Raw genomic sequence first — 19,199 nt, forward strand, 5'->3', positions numbered from 1 at the left:
TCTTCAGTGTTTAATGAGAGTTATGTGATTCTTCAGTGTTTAATGGGAGTTATGTGATTCTTCAGTGTTTAATGGGAGTTATGTGATTCTTCAGTGTTTAATGCGAGTTATGTGATTCTTCAGTGTTTAATGGGAGTTATGTGATTCTTCAGTGTTTAATGGGAGTTATGTGATTCTTCAGTGTTTAATGGGAGTTATGTGATTCTTCAGTGTTTAATGCGAGTTATGTGATTCTTCAGTGTTTAATGCGAGTTATGTGATTCTTCAGTGTTTAATGAGAGTTATGTGATTCTTCAGTGTTTAATGCGAGTTATGTGATTCTTCAGTGTTTAATGAGAGTTATGTGATTCTTCAGTGTTTAATGGGAGTTATGTGATTCTTCAGTGTTTAATGAGAGTTATGTGATTCTTCAGTGTTTAATGGGAGTTATGTGATTCTTCAGTGTTTAATGAGAGTTATGTGATTCTTCAGTGTTTAATGAGAGTTATGTGATTCTTCAGTGTTTAATGGGAGTTATGTGATTCTTCAGTGTTTAATGGGAGTTATGTGATTCTTCAGTGTTTAATGGGAGTTATGTGATTCTTCAGTGTTTAATGCGAGTTATGTGATTCTTCAGTGTTTAATGAGAGTTATGTGATTCTTCAGTGTTTAATGGGAGTTATGTGATTCTTCAGTGTTTAATGCGAGTTATGTGATTCTTCAGTGTTTAATGAGAGTTATGTGATTCTTCAGTGTTTAATGGAGTTATGTGATTCTTCAGTGTTTAATGCGAGTTATGTGATTCTTCAGTGTTTAATGAGAGTTATGTGATTCTTCAGTGTTTAATGAGAGTTATGTGATTCTTCAGTGTTTAATGGGAGTTATGTGATTCTTCAGTGTTTAATGGGAGTTATGTGATTCTTCAGTGTTTAATGGGAGTTATGTGATTCTTCAGTGTTTAACGCGAGTTATGTGATTCTTCAGTGTTTAATGCGAGTTATGTGATTCTTCAGTGTTTAATGCGAGTTATGTGATTCTTCAGTGTTTAATGAGAGTTATGTGATTCTTCAGTGTTTAATGCGAGTTATGTGATTCTTCAGTGTTTAATGAGAGTTATGTGATTCTTCAGTGTTTAATGCGAGTTATGTGATTCTTCAGTGTTTAATGGAGTTATGTGATTCTTCAGTGTTTAATGCGAGTTATGTGATTCTTCAGTGTTTAATGAGAGTTATGTGATTCTTCAGTGTTTAATGCGAGTTATGTGATTCTTCAGTGTTTAATGCGAGTTATGTGATTCTTCAGTGTTTAATGGGAGTTATGTGATTCTTCAGTGTTTAATGGGAGTTATGTGATTCTTCAGTGTTTAATGCGAGTTATGTGATTCTTCAGTGTTTAATGCGAGTTATGTGATTCTTCAGTGTTTAATGGGAGTTATGTGATTCTTCAGTGTTTAATGAGAGTTATGTGATTCTTCAGTGTTTAATGCGAGTTATGTGATTCTTCAGTGTTTAATGCGAGTTATGTGATACTTCAGTGTTTAATGCGAGTTATGTGATTCTTCAGTGTTTAATGGGAGTTATGTGATTCTTCAGTGTTTAATGGGAGTTATGTGATTCTTCAGTGTTTAATGCGAGTTATGTGATTCTTCAGTGTTTAATGCGAGTTATGTGATTCTTCAGTGTTTAATGAGAGTTATGTGATTCTTCAGTGTTTAATGGGAGTTATGTGATTCTTCAGTGTTTATCAGTTATGCGATCGAGTTATGTGATACTTCAGTGTTTAACGCGAGTTATGTGATTCTTCAGTGTTTAATGAGAGTTATGTGATTCTACAGAGTTTAATGCGAGTTGTGATTCTACAGAGTTTAATGAGAGTTATGTGATTCTTCAGTGTTTAATGGGAGTTATGTGATTCTTCAGTGTTTAATGAGAGTTATGTGATTCTTCAGTGTTTAATGGGAGTTATGTGATTCTTCAGTGTTTAATGAGAGTTATGTGATTCTTCAGTGTTTAATGGGAGTTATGTGATTCTTCAGTGTTTAATGGGAGTTATGTGATTCTTCAGTGTTTAATGGGAGTTATGTGATTCTTCAGTGTTTAATGGGAGTTATGTGATTCTTCAGTGTTTAATGGGAGTTATGTGATTCTTCAGTGTTTAATGCGAGTTATGTGATTCTTCAGTGTTTAATGGAGTTATGTGATTCTTCAGTGTTTAATGGAGTTGTGATTTCAGTATGGAGTTATGTGATTCTTCAGTGTTTAATGCGAGTTATGTGATTCTTCAGTGTTTAATGAGAGTTATGTGATTCTTCAGTGTTTAATGTGAGTTATGTGATTCTTCAGTGTTTAATGGAGTTATGTGATTCTTCAGTGTTTAATGGGAGTTATGTGATTCTTCAGTGTTTAATGGGAGTTATGTGATTCTTCAGTGTTTAATGCGAGTTATGTGATACTTCAGTGTTTAATGCGAGTTATGTGATTCTTCAGTGTTTAATGAGAGTTATGTGATTCTACAGAGTTTAATGCGAGTTGTGATTCTACAGAGTTTAATGAGAGTTATGTGATTCTTCAGTGTTTAATGCGAGTTATGTGATTCTTCAGTGTTTAATGAGAGTTATGTGATTCTTCAGTGTTTAATGGGAGTTATGTGATTCTTCAGTGTTTAATGGGAGTTATGTGATTCTTCAGTGTTTAATGGGAGTTATGTGATTCTTCAGTGTTTAATGCGAGTTATGTGATTCTTCAGTGTTTAATGCGAGTTATGTGATTCTTCAGTGTTTAATGGGAGTTATGTGATTCTTCAGTGTTTAATGGGAGTTATGTGATTCTTCAGTGTTTAATGGGAGTTATGTGATTCTTCAGTGTTTAATGCGAGTTATGTGATATTCAGTGTTTAACTGCGAGTTATGTGATTCTTCAGTGTTTAATGAGAGTTATGTGATTCTACAGAGTTTAATGCGAGTTGTGATTCTACAGAGTTTAATGAGAGTTATGTGATTCTTCAGTGTTTAATGGGAGTTATGTGATTCTTCAGTGTTTAATGAGAGTTATGTGATTCTTCAGTGTTTAATGGGAGTTATGTGATTCTTCAGTGTTTAATGAGAGTTATGTGATTCTACAGAGTTTAATGAGAGTTATGTGATTCTTCAGTGTTTAATGGGAGTTATGTGATTCTTCAGTGTTTAATGGGAGTTATGTGATTCTTCAGTGTTTAATGCGAGTTATGTGATTCTTCAGTGTTTAATGCGAGTTATGTGATTCTTCAGTGTTTAATGGGAGTTATGTGATTCTTCAGTGTTTAATGCGAGTTATGTGATTCTTCAGTGTTTAATGAGAGTTATGTGATTCTTCAGTGTTTAATTGGAGTTATGTGATTCTTCAGTGTTTAATGTGAGTTATGTGATTCTTCAGTGTTTAATGAGAGTTATGTGATTCTTCAGTGTTTAATGAGAGTTATGTGATTCTTCAGTGTTTAATGGGAGTTATGTGATTCTTCAGTGTTTAATGCGAGTTATGTGATTCTTCAGTGTTTAACGCGAGTTATGTGATTCTTCAGTGTTTAATGCGAGTTATGTGATTCTTCAGTGTTTAATGCGAGTTATGTGATTCTTCAGTGTTTAATGGGAGTTATGTGATTCTTCAGTGTTTAATGGGAGTTATGTGATTCTTCAGTGTTTAATGAGAGTTATGTGATTCTTCAGTGTTTAATGCGAGTTATGTGATACTTCAGTGTTTAACGCGAGTTATGTGATTCTTCAGTGTTTAACGCGAGTTATGTGATTCTACAGAGTTTAATGCGAGTTGTGATTCTACAGAGTTTAATGAGAGTTATGTGATTCTTCAGTGTTTAATGCGAGTTATGTGATTCTTCAGTGTTTAATGAGAGTTATGTGATTCTTCAGTGTTTAATGGGAGTTATGTGATTCTTCAGTGTTTAATGGGAGTTATGTGATTCTTCAGTGTTTAATGCGAGTTATGTGATTCTTCAGTGTTTAACGAGAGTTATGTGATTCTTCAGTGTTTAACGGGAGTTATGTGATTCTTCAGTGTTTAATGCGAGTTATGTGATTCTTCAGTGTTTAATGCGAGTTATGTGATTCTTCAGTGTTTAATGCGAGTTATGTGATACTTCAGTGTTTAACGCGAGTTATGTGATTCTTCAGTGTTTAATGGGAGTTATGTGATTCTTCAGTGTTTAATGGGAGTTATGTGATTCTTCAGTGTTTAATGCGAGTTATGTGATTCTTCAGTGTTTAATGCGAGTTATGTGATTCTTCAGTGTTTAATGCGAGTTATGTGATTCTTCAGTGTTTAACGAGAATTATGTGATTCTTCAGTGTTTAATGGGAGTTATGTGATTCTTCAGTGTTTAATGCGAGTTATGTGATTCTTCAGTGTTTAATGCGAGTTATGTGATACTTCAGTGTTTAACGCGAGTTATGTGATTCTTCAGTGTTTAACGAGAGTTATGTGATTCTACAGAGTTTAATGCGAGTTGTGATTCTACAGAGTTTAATGAGAGTTATGTGATTCTTCAGTGTTTAATGGGAGTTATGTGATTCTTCAGTGTTTAATGGGAGTTATGTGATTCTTCAGTGTTTAATGCGAGTTATGTGATTCTTCAGTGTTTAATGCGAGTTATGTGATACTTCAGTGTTTAATGGGAGTTATGTGATTCTTCAGTGTTTAATGAGAGTTATGTGATTCTTCAGTGTTTAATGGGAGTTATGTGATTCTTCAGTGTTTAATGGGAGTTATGTGATTCTTCAGTGTTTAACGCGAGTTATGTGATACTTCAGTGTTTAACGCGAGTTATGTGATTCTTCAGTGTTTAACGAGAGTTATGTGATTCTACAGAGTTTAATGCGAGTTGTGATTCTACAGAGTTTAATGAGAGTTATGTGATTCTTCAGTGTTTAATGCGAGTTATGTGATTCTTCAGTGTTTAATGAGAGTTATGTGATTCTTCAGTGTTTAATGGGAGTTATGTGATTCTTCAGTGTTTAATGGGAGTTATGTGATTCTTCAGTGTTTAATGGGAGTTATGTGATTCTTCAGTGTTTAATGCGAGTTATGTGATTCTTCAGTGTTTAATGCGAAGTTATGTGATTCTTCAGTGTTTAATGGGAGTTATGTGATTCTTCAGTGTTTAATGGAGTTATGTGATTCTTCAGTGTTTACGAGTTATGTGATATTCAGTGTTTAACGCGAGTTATGTGATTCTTCAGTGTTTAACGAGAGTTATGTGATTCTACAGAGTTTAATGCGAGTTGTGATTCTACAGAGTTTAATGAGAGTTATGTGATTCTTCAGTGTTTAATGGGAGTTATGTGATTCTTCAGTGTTTAATGAGAGTTATGTGATTCTTCAGTGTTTAATGGGAGTTATGTGATTCTTCAGTGTTTAATGAGAGTTATGTGATTCTACAGAGTTTAATGAGAGTTATGTGATTCTTCAGTGTTTAATGGGAGTTATGTGATTCTTCAGTGTTTAATGAGAGTTATGTGATTCTTCAGTGTTTAATGGGAGTTATGTGATTCTTCAGTGTTTAATGAGAGTTATGTGATTCTTCAGTGTTTAATGGGAGTTATGTGATTCTTCAGTGTTTAATGAGAGTTATGTGATTCTACAGAGTTTAATGGGAGTTATGTGATTCTTCAGTGTTTAATGCGAGTTATGTGACACTTCAGTGTTTAATGCAAGTTATGTGGTTCTTCAGTGTTTAATGCGAGTTATGTGATTCTTCAATGATTAATGCGAGTTATGTGATTCTTCAGTGTTTAATGAGAGTTATGTAATTCTTCAGAGTTTAATGAGAGTTATGGGAGTTATATTATTCTTCAGTGTTTAATGGGAGTTATGTGGTTCTTCAGTGTTTAATGAGAGGGAAATGATTCTTCAGTGTTTAATGCGAGTTATGGGGTCTAGGAGGAGGCGGGAAACGGCAGGACAGTCAACATAACTTTAATGACATAACTAAACTGAACTTCACATAAACAAACATAAGACATTCACAGACACACAACACGTTGTTCTCTCTCTCTCTCTCTCTCTCTCTCTCTCTCTCGAACTGGTTTTCCGTCCCCTCCTTGACTCTCTCCTGCTGATTAGACAAGTCAGGCCCAGGCATGCGTCATCGCGGCTTGGCCACGCCCTCCTCCTCATCACACTCCTCCATCGCCAGATTCAGGCCAGTGAGTACTCCGGCCTGACTTACTCCCCTCTTCCTTCCTGGAGAGGAGGTTTTGCCCTTTTGTTGGCCTTCCTCCGGCTGGGCTTCCCCGCCACCTGGGAAACAGATAGAGAGGAGGGGAGGGAGCGGGCAGAGAGAAAGAGCAAGTGGGAGAAACAGAACGAGAGAGAGAGAGGAGAGAGAAAAAGAGTAAAAGTGGCTCGCCGGTCCCCGGACACACTGCCGGCTGGTCCTCGGCCAGCTGAGCAGTGGTCCTCTGTGACGCCTGCCGATGGCATTGGACATCGCCTCCTAGTGGACGGCAAGAGACTCCACCTCCTGGCAGATGTCAGCATGAATTCTTCAGACACTTTTCCACTCATAAGTTTTGTATTTATTTTTCTCGTCTGTATTTTCATGAAAAATCCATGATTCTAATGTCACATGTGTCACATGGTGTGGTGGTGGCGTAATGGGCTAAAGCACATAACTGGAAATCAGAAGGTTGCTGGTTCAATACCCACAGTCACCACCATTGTGTCCTTGAGCAAGGCACTTAACTCCAGGTTGCTCCGGGGGGATTGTCCCTGTAATAAGTGCATTGTAAGTAGCTTTGGATAAAAGCGTCTGCCAAATGCATAAATGTTAAATGTTAAATGACGTGATCAATGGTGTTCAAGTTTGTATGATAGTACACAACTAAGAACACTATCTGTGATTTTTACCTTAGTCTCATGTAAGATTGAATCATGGACTCTGGGACTGGGGCATTTTTTCTGTAGAGCACTTGTAGGCTAACCCTTTGTGTAGCTGCTACTGATGAATGGAAATGTTCTGAAACTGCTTTTACACATTACCCATATGACGCACTCTGAGTGTTTACATTACACAACTTCAGCTTTGTTTAAGTGGTCATGTCTTCATACTCTTCAACAGATCTTGGATATAGGCTTGTAATTGTTTGTGTTATTTTTCTATAAAATCTCAATGTTGAGTTAGGTGTGGCATTTCAAAGCTTTACAAAAGTCTTCAGTTGATAATTTCTATCGTTTCCTTTCCACAGATCTGAAAAACAGAGTGAGGAGCATAGAGATGATGCAGTAGTCAACAACTCTGCCAAAGAGTGTTTGGAGGACAAGAGACGTTTTGATATAACCTGTCCACCTGTGGTGACATATGGGACGTACCATGGACAGAGGAAGGTCAGGAGAGCAAAGAAGAAGCATCACTTGGAGCTTCATTCACCTATCTCAGAGGGAGAGGAGGCAACACATCCAGACGTCCATGACACTGAGATCTCCTTGGCTTTAAACACAATGAGTTCTGATAGTCAAATAAACCCCACTACTGTAAGTCCAGTATCTTACAGAGAAAATTATTTGATCCACAGTGTCCTGTCAACAGACAAGGAGACTACAGACAGAGGTCCCGCTGTAGAATCTCCAGCCAGTAAACTTGCTCGTAATGATGAAACCATCTTTGATCGGTTAGTAACTTGCATAGAAAGAGAATCAGTTCACACCATTCATGAAGCAGAAAAGAGACTACTGAATGAATCATCTAACAGTGGCCAGGAAGAGCTTGGTCAGAGCGAAATACCTGAGATGGTATCAGTGAACAGTATGCAGAAGGGGCCACAATTATTCTGCACTGATGCTCTGACGCACCATCACAGCTCAAATCCAGCTCTAAAACAGAGATTACTGCAGAGAGACTCCTCAGTATTTACAGACAAAACAGAGCATTCATCCCTTGATGATTCCCAGATGAGTGACAGCCGAGAAGAGAGATTGACTGAAGAGGATTCTGGGATGGACGAGGAGGTTCTGCGACTGGAGTCTAAAAAGTTGGTTGGCGGCATTCAGAAAAATGCTCTTGCTGCCTTTCAAATGATGAAAGTATCTGAGGTGGAGCGTGATGTACTGTCGACCTGTGAACTTCACAAAGGTTCAGTGTCTGTTCAGTTTGAAGATACAGATGGTCATAGAGACGGAGCAGATAAATCAGAGCAGCAGTTTAATATATTGATGTCTGATCAGACACCATCTGTAGTTCTGGAGGATGTGCTGATGGGGAGCCATAGCAGGTCGACGCCCTCCTCAGGGTACGAGTCCATCGCTGGATCTGACTGTGACATCAGGTGCTGTGTGAGTGTGACCTCTGACATCACTGCTACAAGTGCTCCAATCAGCTGTCAGCTCGAAGATAGTTATGAGAATCAGGCAGTTCTTGAATATTTAGCAGTGGAAAAGGAAGTGCATAAGCCATTATCTCTGAATGTTCACAGTAATGGAGACATTCTTCATAAAACAGACATTAATATTGTGCTGCCTGCTGTGTGCGTGTCTCTCATTGGTGAAGAGACTGAGCAGCATACAGTTTATGTCTCTGACTGTGAAACAGAGCAATACAGAGTAGCGAACAGATCTCAGGATTCAGCCAAAGACGATACATTGAGCAATAACTGTAGACAGAACCTGGACAATGATTTCTGTGATGCTTCTTCAATCACTCCTGACACTGATACGTCTGGGAATCTGGAGAGTCAAACTAAATCTCTCAGAGTAATGGAAAAGTGTGATCCTTTTAACCCCAGTCTCACATTTGACACAACAGATCTTGCAAAGAGAGAGACACCAAAGATTTCAGAATTTGCACAGCAGCCAGCAGCTACACTAAGCCATAAATCTGATCAGACGGAAGCACTTTATTCAGTCATTGCTGAGCAGGAACATTTTTGCCATTACTCTGTGACTGGTGAAGATCAGAGTTTTCTCCTGGTGGAGAGTTCCCAGGCATCCATGAATGAAGTCCAGACACACTCAGGAGGGCTCGATCCGTCTCAGTGGACATCAGTCAGAGCGTTCCGCTGTGAGGTCATAGATGACCAAAGCCAGAGTCCAGCAACACTCATCTTGGATCGAGTAGATGGTAGAATATCAGCCGTATCTCCTTCAGGGAGTAGAATTCACCTCGACCTCCCGGACAGTTCAAGCAGAAGCACGGCTTTTGTTTCCCAACATCCACATTTTCATGAACTTGATCTCCACCAGGTTGATGGAAGCTTTGCCATTATCAGTGAGGAGGAGGAGATGGACGCTGTGTTCGTGAATGACACGGAGCCTGTGCACAGTCCTGGCACACGCAGAGCCAAAGTGTACCCCTTCTCCCTCTCACCCATTTACGAGGAAGAGTCAGGGTGCGAGGAGGTCTTGGAGACGCTGCTGGTTCCGCCGGTGACGGAAGAGGAGCAAAGGAGCGTGGAGCAGCAGGCGTCATCCATCCTCTCCCTCCTGCAGTCAGTCAGTGAGAAGCTTCAGTCCAGCGTGATATGCGGTTCAGATGAGTACCAGACCGAGTCTTTGATAGTCGCCACAAGACCACTGTGGCACTCCAAAAGAGATGGCAGTGAGCAAGAAGATGATGATGATAACTCCAGTGTTTTACTGCACCAATATCTTACTGAGGCCAAACCTGTCCAGCAGCCAAACACAGAGGATGAGCTCAGCTCAAATATTGATCAGACTGCTAAAGAATCTCATGAAAGTATCCAGGTGGAGCTGAACTGTCATTGTACACTGGCAAACGTTGGAAAGAATATCAATACACCTTTCTATCGGTATTTAAAATCCAGAGTGACACCATCCACTGATAATGAACCCAAAGACACTAAACACTTTGTGTGCTGTAATGAAACCTACACAATGCTCATGGTAAGCACAGCAGTCATATGTTTACTCAAAGGGTTAGGTTTGCTCTTAGGTTAACTAGTTTAGCATTAATGTTGACTAGCTTAGCTTTGGCCTATTTGTCCTCACAGGGAGAGATTGGAGGCTTTGGACGGGTCAGCCCGAGACCTTCTACAGTAAGTTCACCACTTCTGTCATTCATTAAGTGTCCTAATTGTTTTCTATGTTTGGTCTGATTGCTTGAGTAAGCTATTTGCATTTCCTTTCATGGGCCTTTGGATCAGTAAAAGGAGGGCACTAACTCCTCTGTTGCTCTGAGAGTTTAATCTCTATAGATTTAAGGGGGCTTTCACACTGGCAGTTTAGTCAGAACCAGAGCACAGTTCAAATGAAAAGTTTGTCATTTTAAAGCTGTTAAAACTACTAGAGATGCACTGATTGCAATTTTCTTGGCCGATTTCGATTTCCGATTTTTTGCAAGTGTGACCTGCCGATACCCATTTTTTCCGATTTTCTTTCTAAGAACTATTATTGACCACATATACAAACAAAATCTACCTTTCTTCAATGCTACATTTTATTTTCATAATAAAATCAATTATTAAACATTACAATTTCCCCCAAACTGCACTAAGTGACAGGATCTTCTCTCACTTAAACAACTCTCAAAATAAAGTGCTCTGTGACTAGAAAGAGGTAGAAATAACAATTAACTGCAAATGAGTTGCTTTGTATAACATATGTCATTTTCCACTATTTTTATAAATGAACCTTTTTCTCTTTTTTTACTCGATCTGAAAAACTGAAGTGTCCAATACGCTCAACTTACGTTAGATGTCCAAATATCAGTTGTAAAAGTGAGCACTGCTTAGGGAATGGCTTGTAACCATATCTGTCAACACTCCCGTTTTTCCCGGGAGTCTCCCGTTTTGTTATTTCTCCCAAAAAAACTCCCGTAATTTGTATGGCCCAAACCACGTTATATGAATAATCACATCAATATATTATTCCAAGGTGGTCCAGTTGCCAGATCTTGAATGAAACGTATCCTACTCAGACAATCGACACATCATACAAAACCTCAATCTGGCAACCTACAACCCATTTGCACTGTTGATATCTGCGCAGGCAGTAGATGCAGGATGTTAAATCAAGCATCACTGGTAGATGGGAGGAGAAGAATCAGCTGGTGCTCCGGTGAAAAAAACAAAATATACATGTACATGTAACAACAGCTGGATGGAAGAATTGAATTTCATATCCTGAAGCCATATCGACAATGCCCACACCTTTTGCAGTGTGTGTCGGACTGATTTTAATATCGGACACGGTGGGAAAAATTACGTTACTCAGCACATTAAATCACAACGGCACAATTTGTATGTATTTAGCCTGCCTCTGCCATCCAGCACCCCCCTTCCCCTCTCTCGGATTTGTGTACCCAAATGTTGACAGATAACAGGCTGCGTGTGTGACATGATACGAGATTAAACAACTCGGCAACGCGATGTCGGAAAGTACCTCCTACTCTGTATCGAGGACATTTATCAGATTTCTGATCCCTCTGTCCTCAACTATGGAGAACAGCTGGTCATCCAGGGCCATGAATTCCATAATTTTCCTCATAATTGCTTTGGTATTTTCGCTGCTCATACCAAGCAACGATAGGAGAGGCTGCTGATTTGTGACTGGCTCTGAGCTCTGGCTAGCTTTAGCCGCTTTCACTTTTTAGCTTCTTTTTTAAAATGGGCATTTTCAGCTGGGTGATGGTGTTTTAAATGTCTAATTAGGTTTGTTATTCCGAAAGGTATTGTGGTGGTTGAAGATCAGTGAAGATCTTCCACGCCAATGACATGTTTACATGCAGCTGTGATGTTATTACCTGCGCCGCTGGCAACAAAACGGACCGGCTTGGAATCGGTAAGACGTGAGGCTGACCGGCTGGTTACCGGTCCGAGCATGCGGAAAATCGGCTAATTCCGGTACCTGGCCGGTTGATCGGTGCATCTCTAAAAACTACCTATAGGAGGTGGCCTGAGTTCAGTTGGAATGGAACTGTGGCATGGTTTGCATGGATGAGAAATAACCTGTACTCGGGTCTGCACTAGTACAAAAGTGTTATAGTTTGTGCATGCTTTTTGTAGATTTAATCTTGATTATCAGCTGCACAAAACACAAATGTGCACCATGAGTGACAGGGGAAAGTTTTGGGACTCAGAAGAGGTGAGATGCCTTTTATGTATGTGCGTGAGGGACCGTGCAATCAGCTGTGTCCTCCAAAAATATTGCTTGTGAGCAATCAGATATAGTCGCCTTCTCCAGGACAACTGCTGAATTACAGCAGACGTATAGAGGTACAGGGGTCATTCACTCTGGTGTGCATAATGACATTAAATTAATAACAACACAAATATAGCGACCCGCGTTGTGTTCATCATGTGCATGTTTATGAGGACACAAGTTGATGACAGAAAAGCACCAGGGCTCAACTGAATCACATGTCTGAAACCAGACTAACCTGCAGGGGGCGCCGAGAACTGTCTGCAGAGAATGTGCCCAGTGTGAAAACCACCTAAATCATCTCTGTTATGAAAGCGGTTATTAATTACTGTGATGTCTGTGCTGTACAAATAGAAAACCATTTGAGCCTCTGACACGGTGTACAGCATGTGTCCAGCACAAGAGTGGTTAGCTCACTGTAGATGATGTGTTTTTATTAACACAGATGCTCATATATAAGGGTCAGTCACTCAGCGGTGACAGAAGGGAAATCTGTGATGATGTAGAAGATGCCAGAAGTGTTCTGTTCCCTTGTGGATCCATGATTCACGTGCTCAGAGGATGGTAAACACATTTACATGCTTACACACACATGCAACACACAATGAGTTGAATGTTTATGACTTGAGTCTGATTGGAGACCAGATGAGCTTGACACACTTGACAATGAAACAGCTATATGGAACAGACTAGTTGTGCTGTTGTGTTAGAAATGAGCTCATGTAGTGATTTCATTGGCTCTCAAACAGACAGTGTGTGTTTGTATGTGTAAGAGCACTGCAGCTCATGTCTAATAGATGAAGTGATTGTAACTCCAATTTTCAGGCTTGTTGTTCATGAGTGTGTTTGGAGATTATGTAATATCATATCGCTAATGGACGCTTACTGATGCACCTTGTGACACACATTATTCAGTATTCAGCAGCACTCAAACACTCAGAACAGCAATCAGCATTTGTGTTTTAGTTTTCCAGCAACACATCCTGCTGGTCTACCAGAGGACACATGAGCGTTTCCAGAGAGTTTATTAATATTAATAACGTCACACCTGTTCTTTAAGGTTTATGGACGTATTACTAACATTTTTACAAGAAAGATTTCTTTAGTTGTGTGTTTAGGATCTAGGGTCTTCACTCTCTCTCTGTGTGTGTGTGTGAGTGTGTGTGTGTGTGTGCGTGTGTGTGTGGGCGTGTGTGTGTGTTTGTGTGTTATTGTGTGCATGTGTGTGTTTGGAGCTATATATTTTCTGAGCTCTTAACACTTCCTGTTCAATCACTTCCTGTTTAGTACCCGTGTTCACTCAGTTTACAGTGTGAGAGTTTGTGTAGATTGTGAGATGCACATACACTTTTATTGGTCTTCACATCCACATCCTTGTGTGTTAAGATAATGATGGACATTCAGAATGTGTGTGTTTGTGTTCAGTTGGCTGCTGTATATGGATTTGTGTTTCGGCGGGTTTTGTGTTCTGCTGGAGGAGGGTCAGACCGTGAGGACCAACAGAGAACCTCAACAGAACCTGCATCAGCACAGAGAACCCCAAAGAACTGACATCAGTGACATGCTGTCTGTGCGCTCCATCAGAACACTGCTGAAGGTATCATCAGCTGTTTGTCTGTCTGTCTGTCTCTCTCTTAAAATGTGAGTCAGTCCTAAAGATTGAATGGGCTTTATGTGCCGTGTAAACAGATCCTTCCATTTCTCTCTTGTTTTCTTCTTTTCTAAATTGAAGCTTTTGATTTGGTCAAATGCATTATGTGTTCATCAGTTGTTGGTGTGTGTGTGTGTGTGTGTCTGTGTGTGTGAGTGTGTCTGTGTGCGTGTTTGTGTGTGTGTGTGTATGTGTGAGTGTGTGTGTCTAAGTGTGTCTTTGTGTGTCTATGTGTGTGAGTGCATGTTTGTGTGTGTGTGAGTGTGTGTGTGTGAGTGTGTGTGTGTGAGTTCATGAGCTCTGATGGTGTTCCTGCTTGTTTCTGCTCACATCTAAACACATTCATATTCCTGCATTTAGGAAGATGGCATTCCAGAGATCCATCTCCATCCCAGTGTGTCTCGGACTGGAGAGACAATCCGTCTCTTCTCTGCTAAAGACCTGATAGAGCAGCATGACCCCGTGACCCTCTCTGATCTCTCTGTCAAGACTGGATGGTAGGAAATGTGTTAAGTCATCAGATATCAATGTGTTTTAAAGAAAACAGGAAGTCTCGTAACAAACCGCTTTAATAGATGTTCATATCAACTTCTGCCATTGCGTTCAAGTGTGAGATTGTTGAATGCTGACTCATTAATGCCCTTCGTTGTCACCTGCTGCTGTGCAGGAAAAACTAAAGCACACTTCGTTTCCCACCATTCTTCTGCACTCAGTTAAACACAAACACGCATGCACCCACACACACACCCATGCACGCACACACACACACACACACGCACACTTGTGCACACACACACACACACACACACACACTTATGCATACACACACACACACACACACACACACTTGCACACACACACACACACACACACACACACACACACACACACACACACACTTATGTACACACACACACACACACACACACACACACACACACACACACACACACACACACGTTGTGTTTCCATGTTTTGTGGGGACTTTCCATAGACATAATGGTTTTTATACTGTACAAACTTTATATTCTATCCCCTAAACCTAACCCTACCCCTAAACCTAACCCTCACAGAAAACTTTCTGTATTTTTACATTTTCAAAAAACATAATTTAGTATGATTTATAAGCTGTTTTCCTCATGGGGACCGACAAAATGTCCCCACAAGGTCAAACATTTCGGGTTTTACTATCCTTATGGGGACATTTGGTCCCCACAAAGTGATAAATACACGCTCACACACACTTGTGCACACACACACACACACACACACACTTATGCACACACGAAAACGTTTTGATGCCAAGTCATTTTTGTTTGTGTAGCGTTTTAAAGCAGCTTTATAGAAAATCATTCTTTAATGTCTCAGTGAGCAAATGTGAATATTGGAAGGAAACTTCTTAAGATGTTTGTGGAGGGATAAGCCAAGAGACCACATCTGTCTTTACGATAAATGTACCTGTGCAAATATTATTTATAAGAACCCTTAAATATGATGATCCTTGTGAAAGTATTTTCATGTGTAAAGAAGACCCATTTATACTGTGTGAGGAACAATAGTGAGCGTCACATTAAAAAGACAAGTTTAAAAAGGGTTTTATTTTATTATTGTATTAAAGCCAAAAGTGGAAATGATAAAAAATATTATCTGGAAATATTTACTTTGTGTTGTTAAGTTGACTGTGTAAAATTATTTACTATTGGAGTAACGGTAGAGGAATCAGTTTAGTTTAAATATATCTGTATAGAGTTTCTGTGGCAAATCAGGTGCTCATGTGGAAAAGAGTAAACAGGACCAGGCGAATAATCCACATTAGACATTTAATAAACACTTTTCAGAGAATAACAAATATAACACCTCTTTTCAGCCAGCTGTGTATAAACATAAAGACACACACAGAGACGGGCTTCGTGCATCTCTCTCTAACTGCAGCTCCGGCTGATTGTGATCATGAGACGTCCCTCATCGCTCGGCCACACCCCCCCAATTTATGATTTATAGCCAGTCCTTAGAAAGAAGAATGGAACGGTTTTAATGTATGTTTATTTTTTAATGACTTTTTTTTTCAATGTATTTTTTCTGCAGACCCCCAGCAGCCAACGGGAGGTGCCCTGACATTTAAAAACCCGAAACGCTCCACTTTAAGCTAGAGTATGCAGACTTTTACAGAAACATTATTTGTTATACTGGTTGAAAGTCTCTTCACATCCTGATAGCAATCAATAATTTAAGTGTCTAAATGTACAAATATATATATATTCTGTGGAAGGGACAGGACAAAAAAAAATTATCGACCAATCATTGCATTCGGTCCAAATGTAACGATAGGATGTCCTTCCTGTCTGTCAATCTATATTTGCATACCGGTGGGCAACTTGTTCACGTGTGATAGAAGAGGCGTGGCATTGGAGACATCTCTGAAGCGAGGGTGGGTCTATTCTTTCAAAGCTAGCTTGCTAACAGCTTACACACCCTAGTTTTAAACTTGATTTAATATTTTAATGAATAACTGAAATGTTTCTTTGCTCAGAACAGGAAGTCGGTAGGGCAAAACCACAACTATTATGGAATAAAACTAGCTCCCTTTTTTACCAAAAGATCCTCAAGTATCCAGGTCATGTCCCCTTGATTTCGTCACTTATCTCTTCAACAAGAGGCTTAAAACTGCCAGGTGTTGCACTCACAGTGATGTAGATGTTTTTTGTCCTTATTCATTATGCAATTGTGTGTGTCTGTGTCTGTGTGTAGCTGGTTAGTCTACGATGAACCTGGATTTAGTGGTAATTCTGCTGTTCTGGAAACAGACGGGAGGGTCACACCTGTTCTCCACAGTTCTCTTGTGTCATGTGTAAAGAGTCTCCGGCCATTAAAAATGGTACACAAGCAAACACAACCATGATCTCTGACCTTACACACTCCTCTGACCCCTGCATCACATGTGACATCCCTGATCCTGAACATCAGCGGTGCTTTTTAAACTGTCGTGCATGTTTTTCTCCTGACACAGGGCGGGCTGAGGGTGGCAAGACCTCTCGACCCAAAGGTGAGACAGACAGACAGTCAACACACTTGACATCCGGAGCTGTGCTCAGATCAGTAGAGGTGATTTGTGTTGTTGTGTCTCTTATGTAGGTGATGTTGTATGAGAAAACACAGTTTCAGGGTGAGTGCAGAGAAGTGCTGAATTACAAAGACAGTTTGGAGGATACGGAGATGCCGGCGGGCTTTTCGTCTCTGCGGGTCACAGGAGGAATGTGAGTCTGTCTCTCTCTCTCTGTTTCTCACACACACACACACACACTTACACACACCCACACACACACCCACTCACACACACACTCTCACACACATGCACACACACACACACACACACACACACACAACACACACACGACACACACTCTCACCCACAGCTTGCCATTGTTTTTTGTACAGTTTATTGTGATAGTGATTATAAGGACTAATTAGGCATCTCATTGTGATATTAATTAAACAATTGATTGATGAAGCACTGAAGTGATGACTGACAGGATATGCAGCAAGTGAGACAGTTTGTGTGTGTGTGTGTGTTAGATGGGTGGGGTTCTCCAGTGAGGGGTTCAGAGGTCATCAGTGTGTGCTGGAGGAAGGTGGATACAGCGACTGCTCAAGACTCTTCAAAAGCTCCATCAAATCACTGCATTACATTCACACCGTGAGTCCTGAACCGGTCTCTCTCTCTCTCTCTCTCTCTCTGTCTGTCTCTCTGTCTGTCTGTCTCTCTCTGTCTGTCTCTCTGTCTGTCTGTCTGTGTCTCTGTCTGTCTCTCTCTCTGTATGTCAATTTTCAATTTTCAATTTAAAAGTACTTTATTGGCATGATTGTGTTTACATACAATATTGCCAAAGCATGTAATACACAAAACAGATAATGACAAGACAAATAATAATAATACAATAGTAACAAATAACAATAAAGATATAATTAATTAATGAATCAAATAAAATAAAAACTATAATAACAATATACACTATACAATATAAAATAAAATAAGCATTTAACATGACATTATGAACATAAGAAAATAAAAGTACTGTGAATGAAGTACATTAAGGCAGTAATTGGTTTCTGAGGAGGTGCAGCTCAAAAATGAATTTAGCTGCAACTGATGCAAGATGGTCCTCCCCCAGTAACACCAGAATCTGATCTGATCTCCCCCAGTAACACTAGCATCTGATCTGATACCCCCCAGTAACAGTAACACCAGCCTCTGATTTCCCCCAGTAACACCAGCAGCTGATCTGATCTCCCCCAGTAACACCAGCATCTGATCTCCCCCAGTAACACCAGCATCTGATCTGATCTCCCCCAGTAACACCAGCATCTGATCTGTTCTCTCCCAGTAACACCAGCATCTGATCTGATCTCCCCAGTAACAACAGCATCTGATCTGTTCTCCCCCAGTAACTCCAGCATCCGATCTGTTCTCCCCCAGTAACACCAGCATCTGATCTGATCTCCCCCAGTAACACCTGCATCTGATCTGATCTCCCCCAGTAATACCTGCATCTGATCTGTTCTCCCCCAGTAACACCAGCATCTGATCTGTTCTCCCCCAGCAACACCAGCATCTGATCTGATCTCCCCCAGTAACACGTGCATCTGATCTGATCTCCCCCAGTAACACCTGCATCTGATCTGATCTCCCCCAGTAACACCAGCAGCTGATCTGATCTCCCCAGTAACACCAGCATCTGTTCTCCCCCAGTAACACCAGCATCTGATCTCCCCCAGTAACACCAGCATCTGATCTTATCTCCCCCAGTAACACCTACTTCTGATCTCCCCAGTAACACCTACTTCTGATCTCCCCCAGTAACACCAGCATCTGATCTCTTCTCTCCCAGTAACACCAGCATCTGATCTGATCTCCCCCAGTAACACCAGCATCTGACCTGTTCTCCCCAGTAACACCAGCATCCGATCTGTTCTCCCCCAGTAACACCAGCATCTGATCTGACCTCCCCCAGTAACACCTGCATCTGATCTGATCTCCCCCGGTAACACCAGCATCTGATCTGTTCTCCCCCAGTAACACCAGCATCTGATCTGATCTCCCCCAGTAACACGTGCATCTGATCTGATCTCCCCCAGTAGCACCAGCATCTGATCTGTTCTCCCCCATTAACACCAGCATCTGATCTGATCTACCCCAGTAACACCAGAATTGATCTCCCCCAGTAACACCAGAATCTGATCGGTTCTCCCCCATTAACACCTGAATCTGATCGGTTCTCCGCCAGTAACACCTGCATCTGATCTGTTCTCCCCCAGTATCACCAGCATCTGATCTGTTCTCCCCCAGTAATGCCTGCATCTGATCTGTTCTCCCCCAGTAATACCTGCATCTGATCTGTTCTCCCCCAGTAACAGCAGCATCTGATCTGGTC

At 40.5% G+C, this 19,199-nt stretch overlaps 1 protein-coding gene across 8 annotated transcripts in view; it reads left to right on the forward strand.

Annotated features, from left to right (window-relative positions):
- LOC127635475 (beta/gamma crystallin domain-containing protein 1-like) overlaps nt 1-19,199 on the forward strand; it is a 59,585-nt gene that overhangs the window by 14,066 nt on the left and 26,320 nt on the right. For 7 of the 8 annotated variants that reach the window (XM_052115565.1, XM_052115564.1, XM_052115567.1 and 4 more), the window contains 9 exons: nt 7,214-9,863; nt 9,971-10,015; nt 12,565-12,683; nt 13,545-13,716; nt 14,131-14,267; nt 16,519-16,645; nt 16,778-16,813; nt 16,903-17,024; nt 17,344-17,464. In XM_052115565.1, coding sequence (XP_051971525.1) covers nt 7,214-9,863; nt 9,971-10,015; nt 12,565-12,683; nt 13,545-13,716; nt 14,131-14,267; nt 16,519-16,645; nt 16,778-16,813; nt 16,903-17,024; nt 17,344-17,464 — 3,529 coding nt within the window. Of the gene's footprint in view, nt 1-7,213; nt 9,864-9,970; nt 10,016-12,564; nt 12,684-13,544; nt 13,717-14,130; nt 14,268-16,518; nt 16,646-16,777; nt 16,814-16,902; nt 17,025-17,343; nt 17,465-18,090; nt 18,119-19,199 lie in introns of those variants that run through there. The other variant, XM_052115568.1, reaches the window with a different exon arrangement.

The sequence above is a fragment of the Xyrauchen texanus genome, chromosome 43 (assembly GCF_025860055.1).
Source record: "Xyrauchen texanus isolate HMW12.3.18 chromosome 43, RBS_HiC_50CHRs, whole genome shotgun sequence".
Lineage (NCBI taxonomy): Eukaryota > Metazoa > Chordata > Actinopteri > Cypriniformes > Catostomidae > Xyrauchen > Xyrauchen texanus.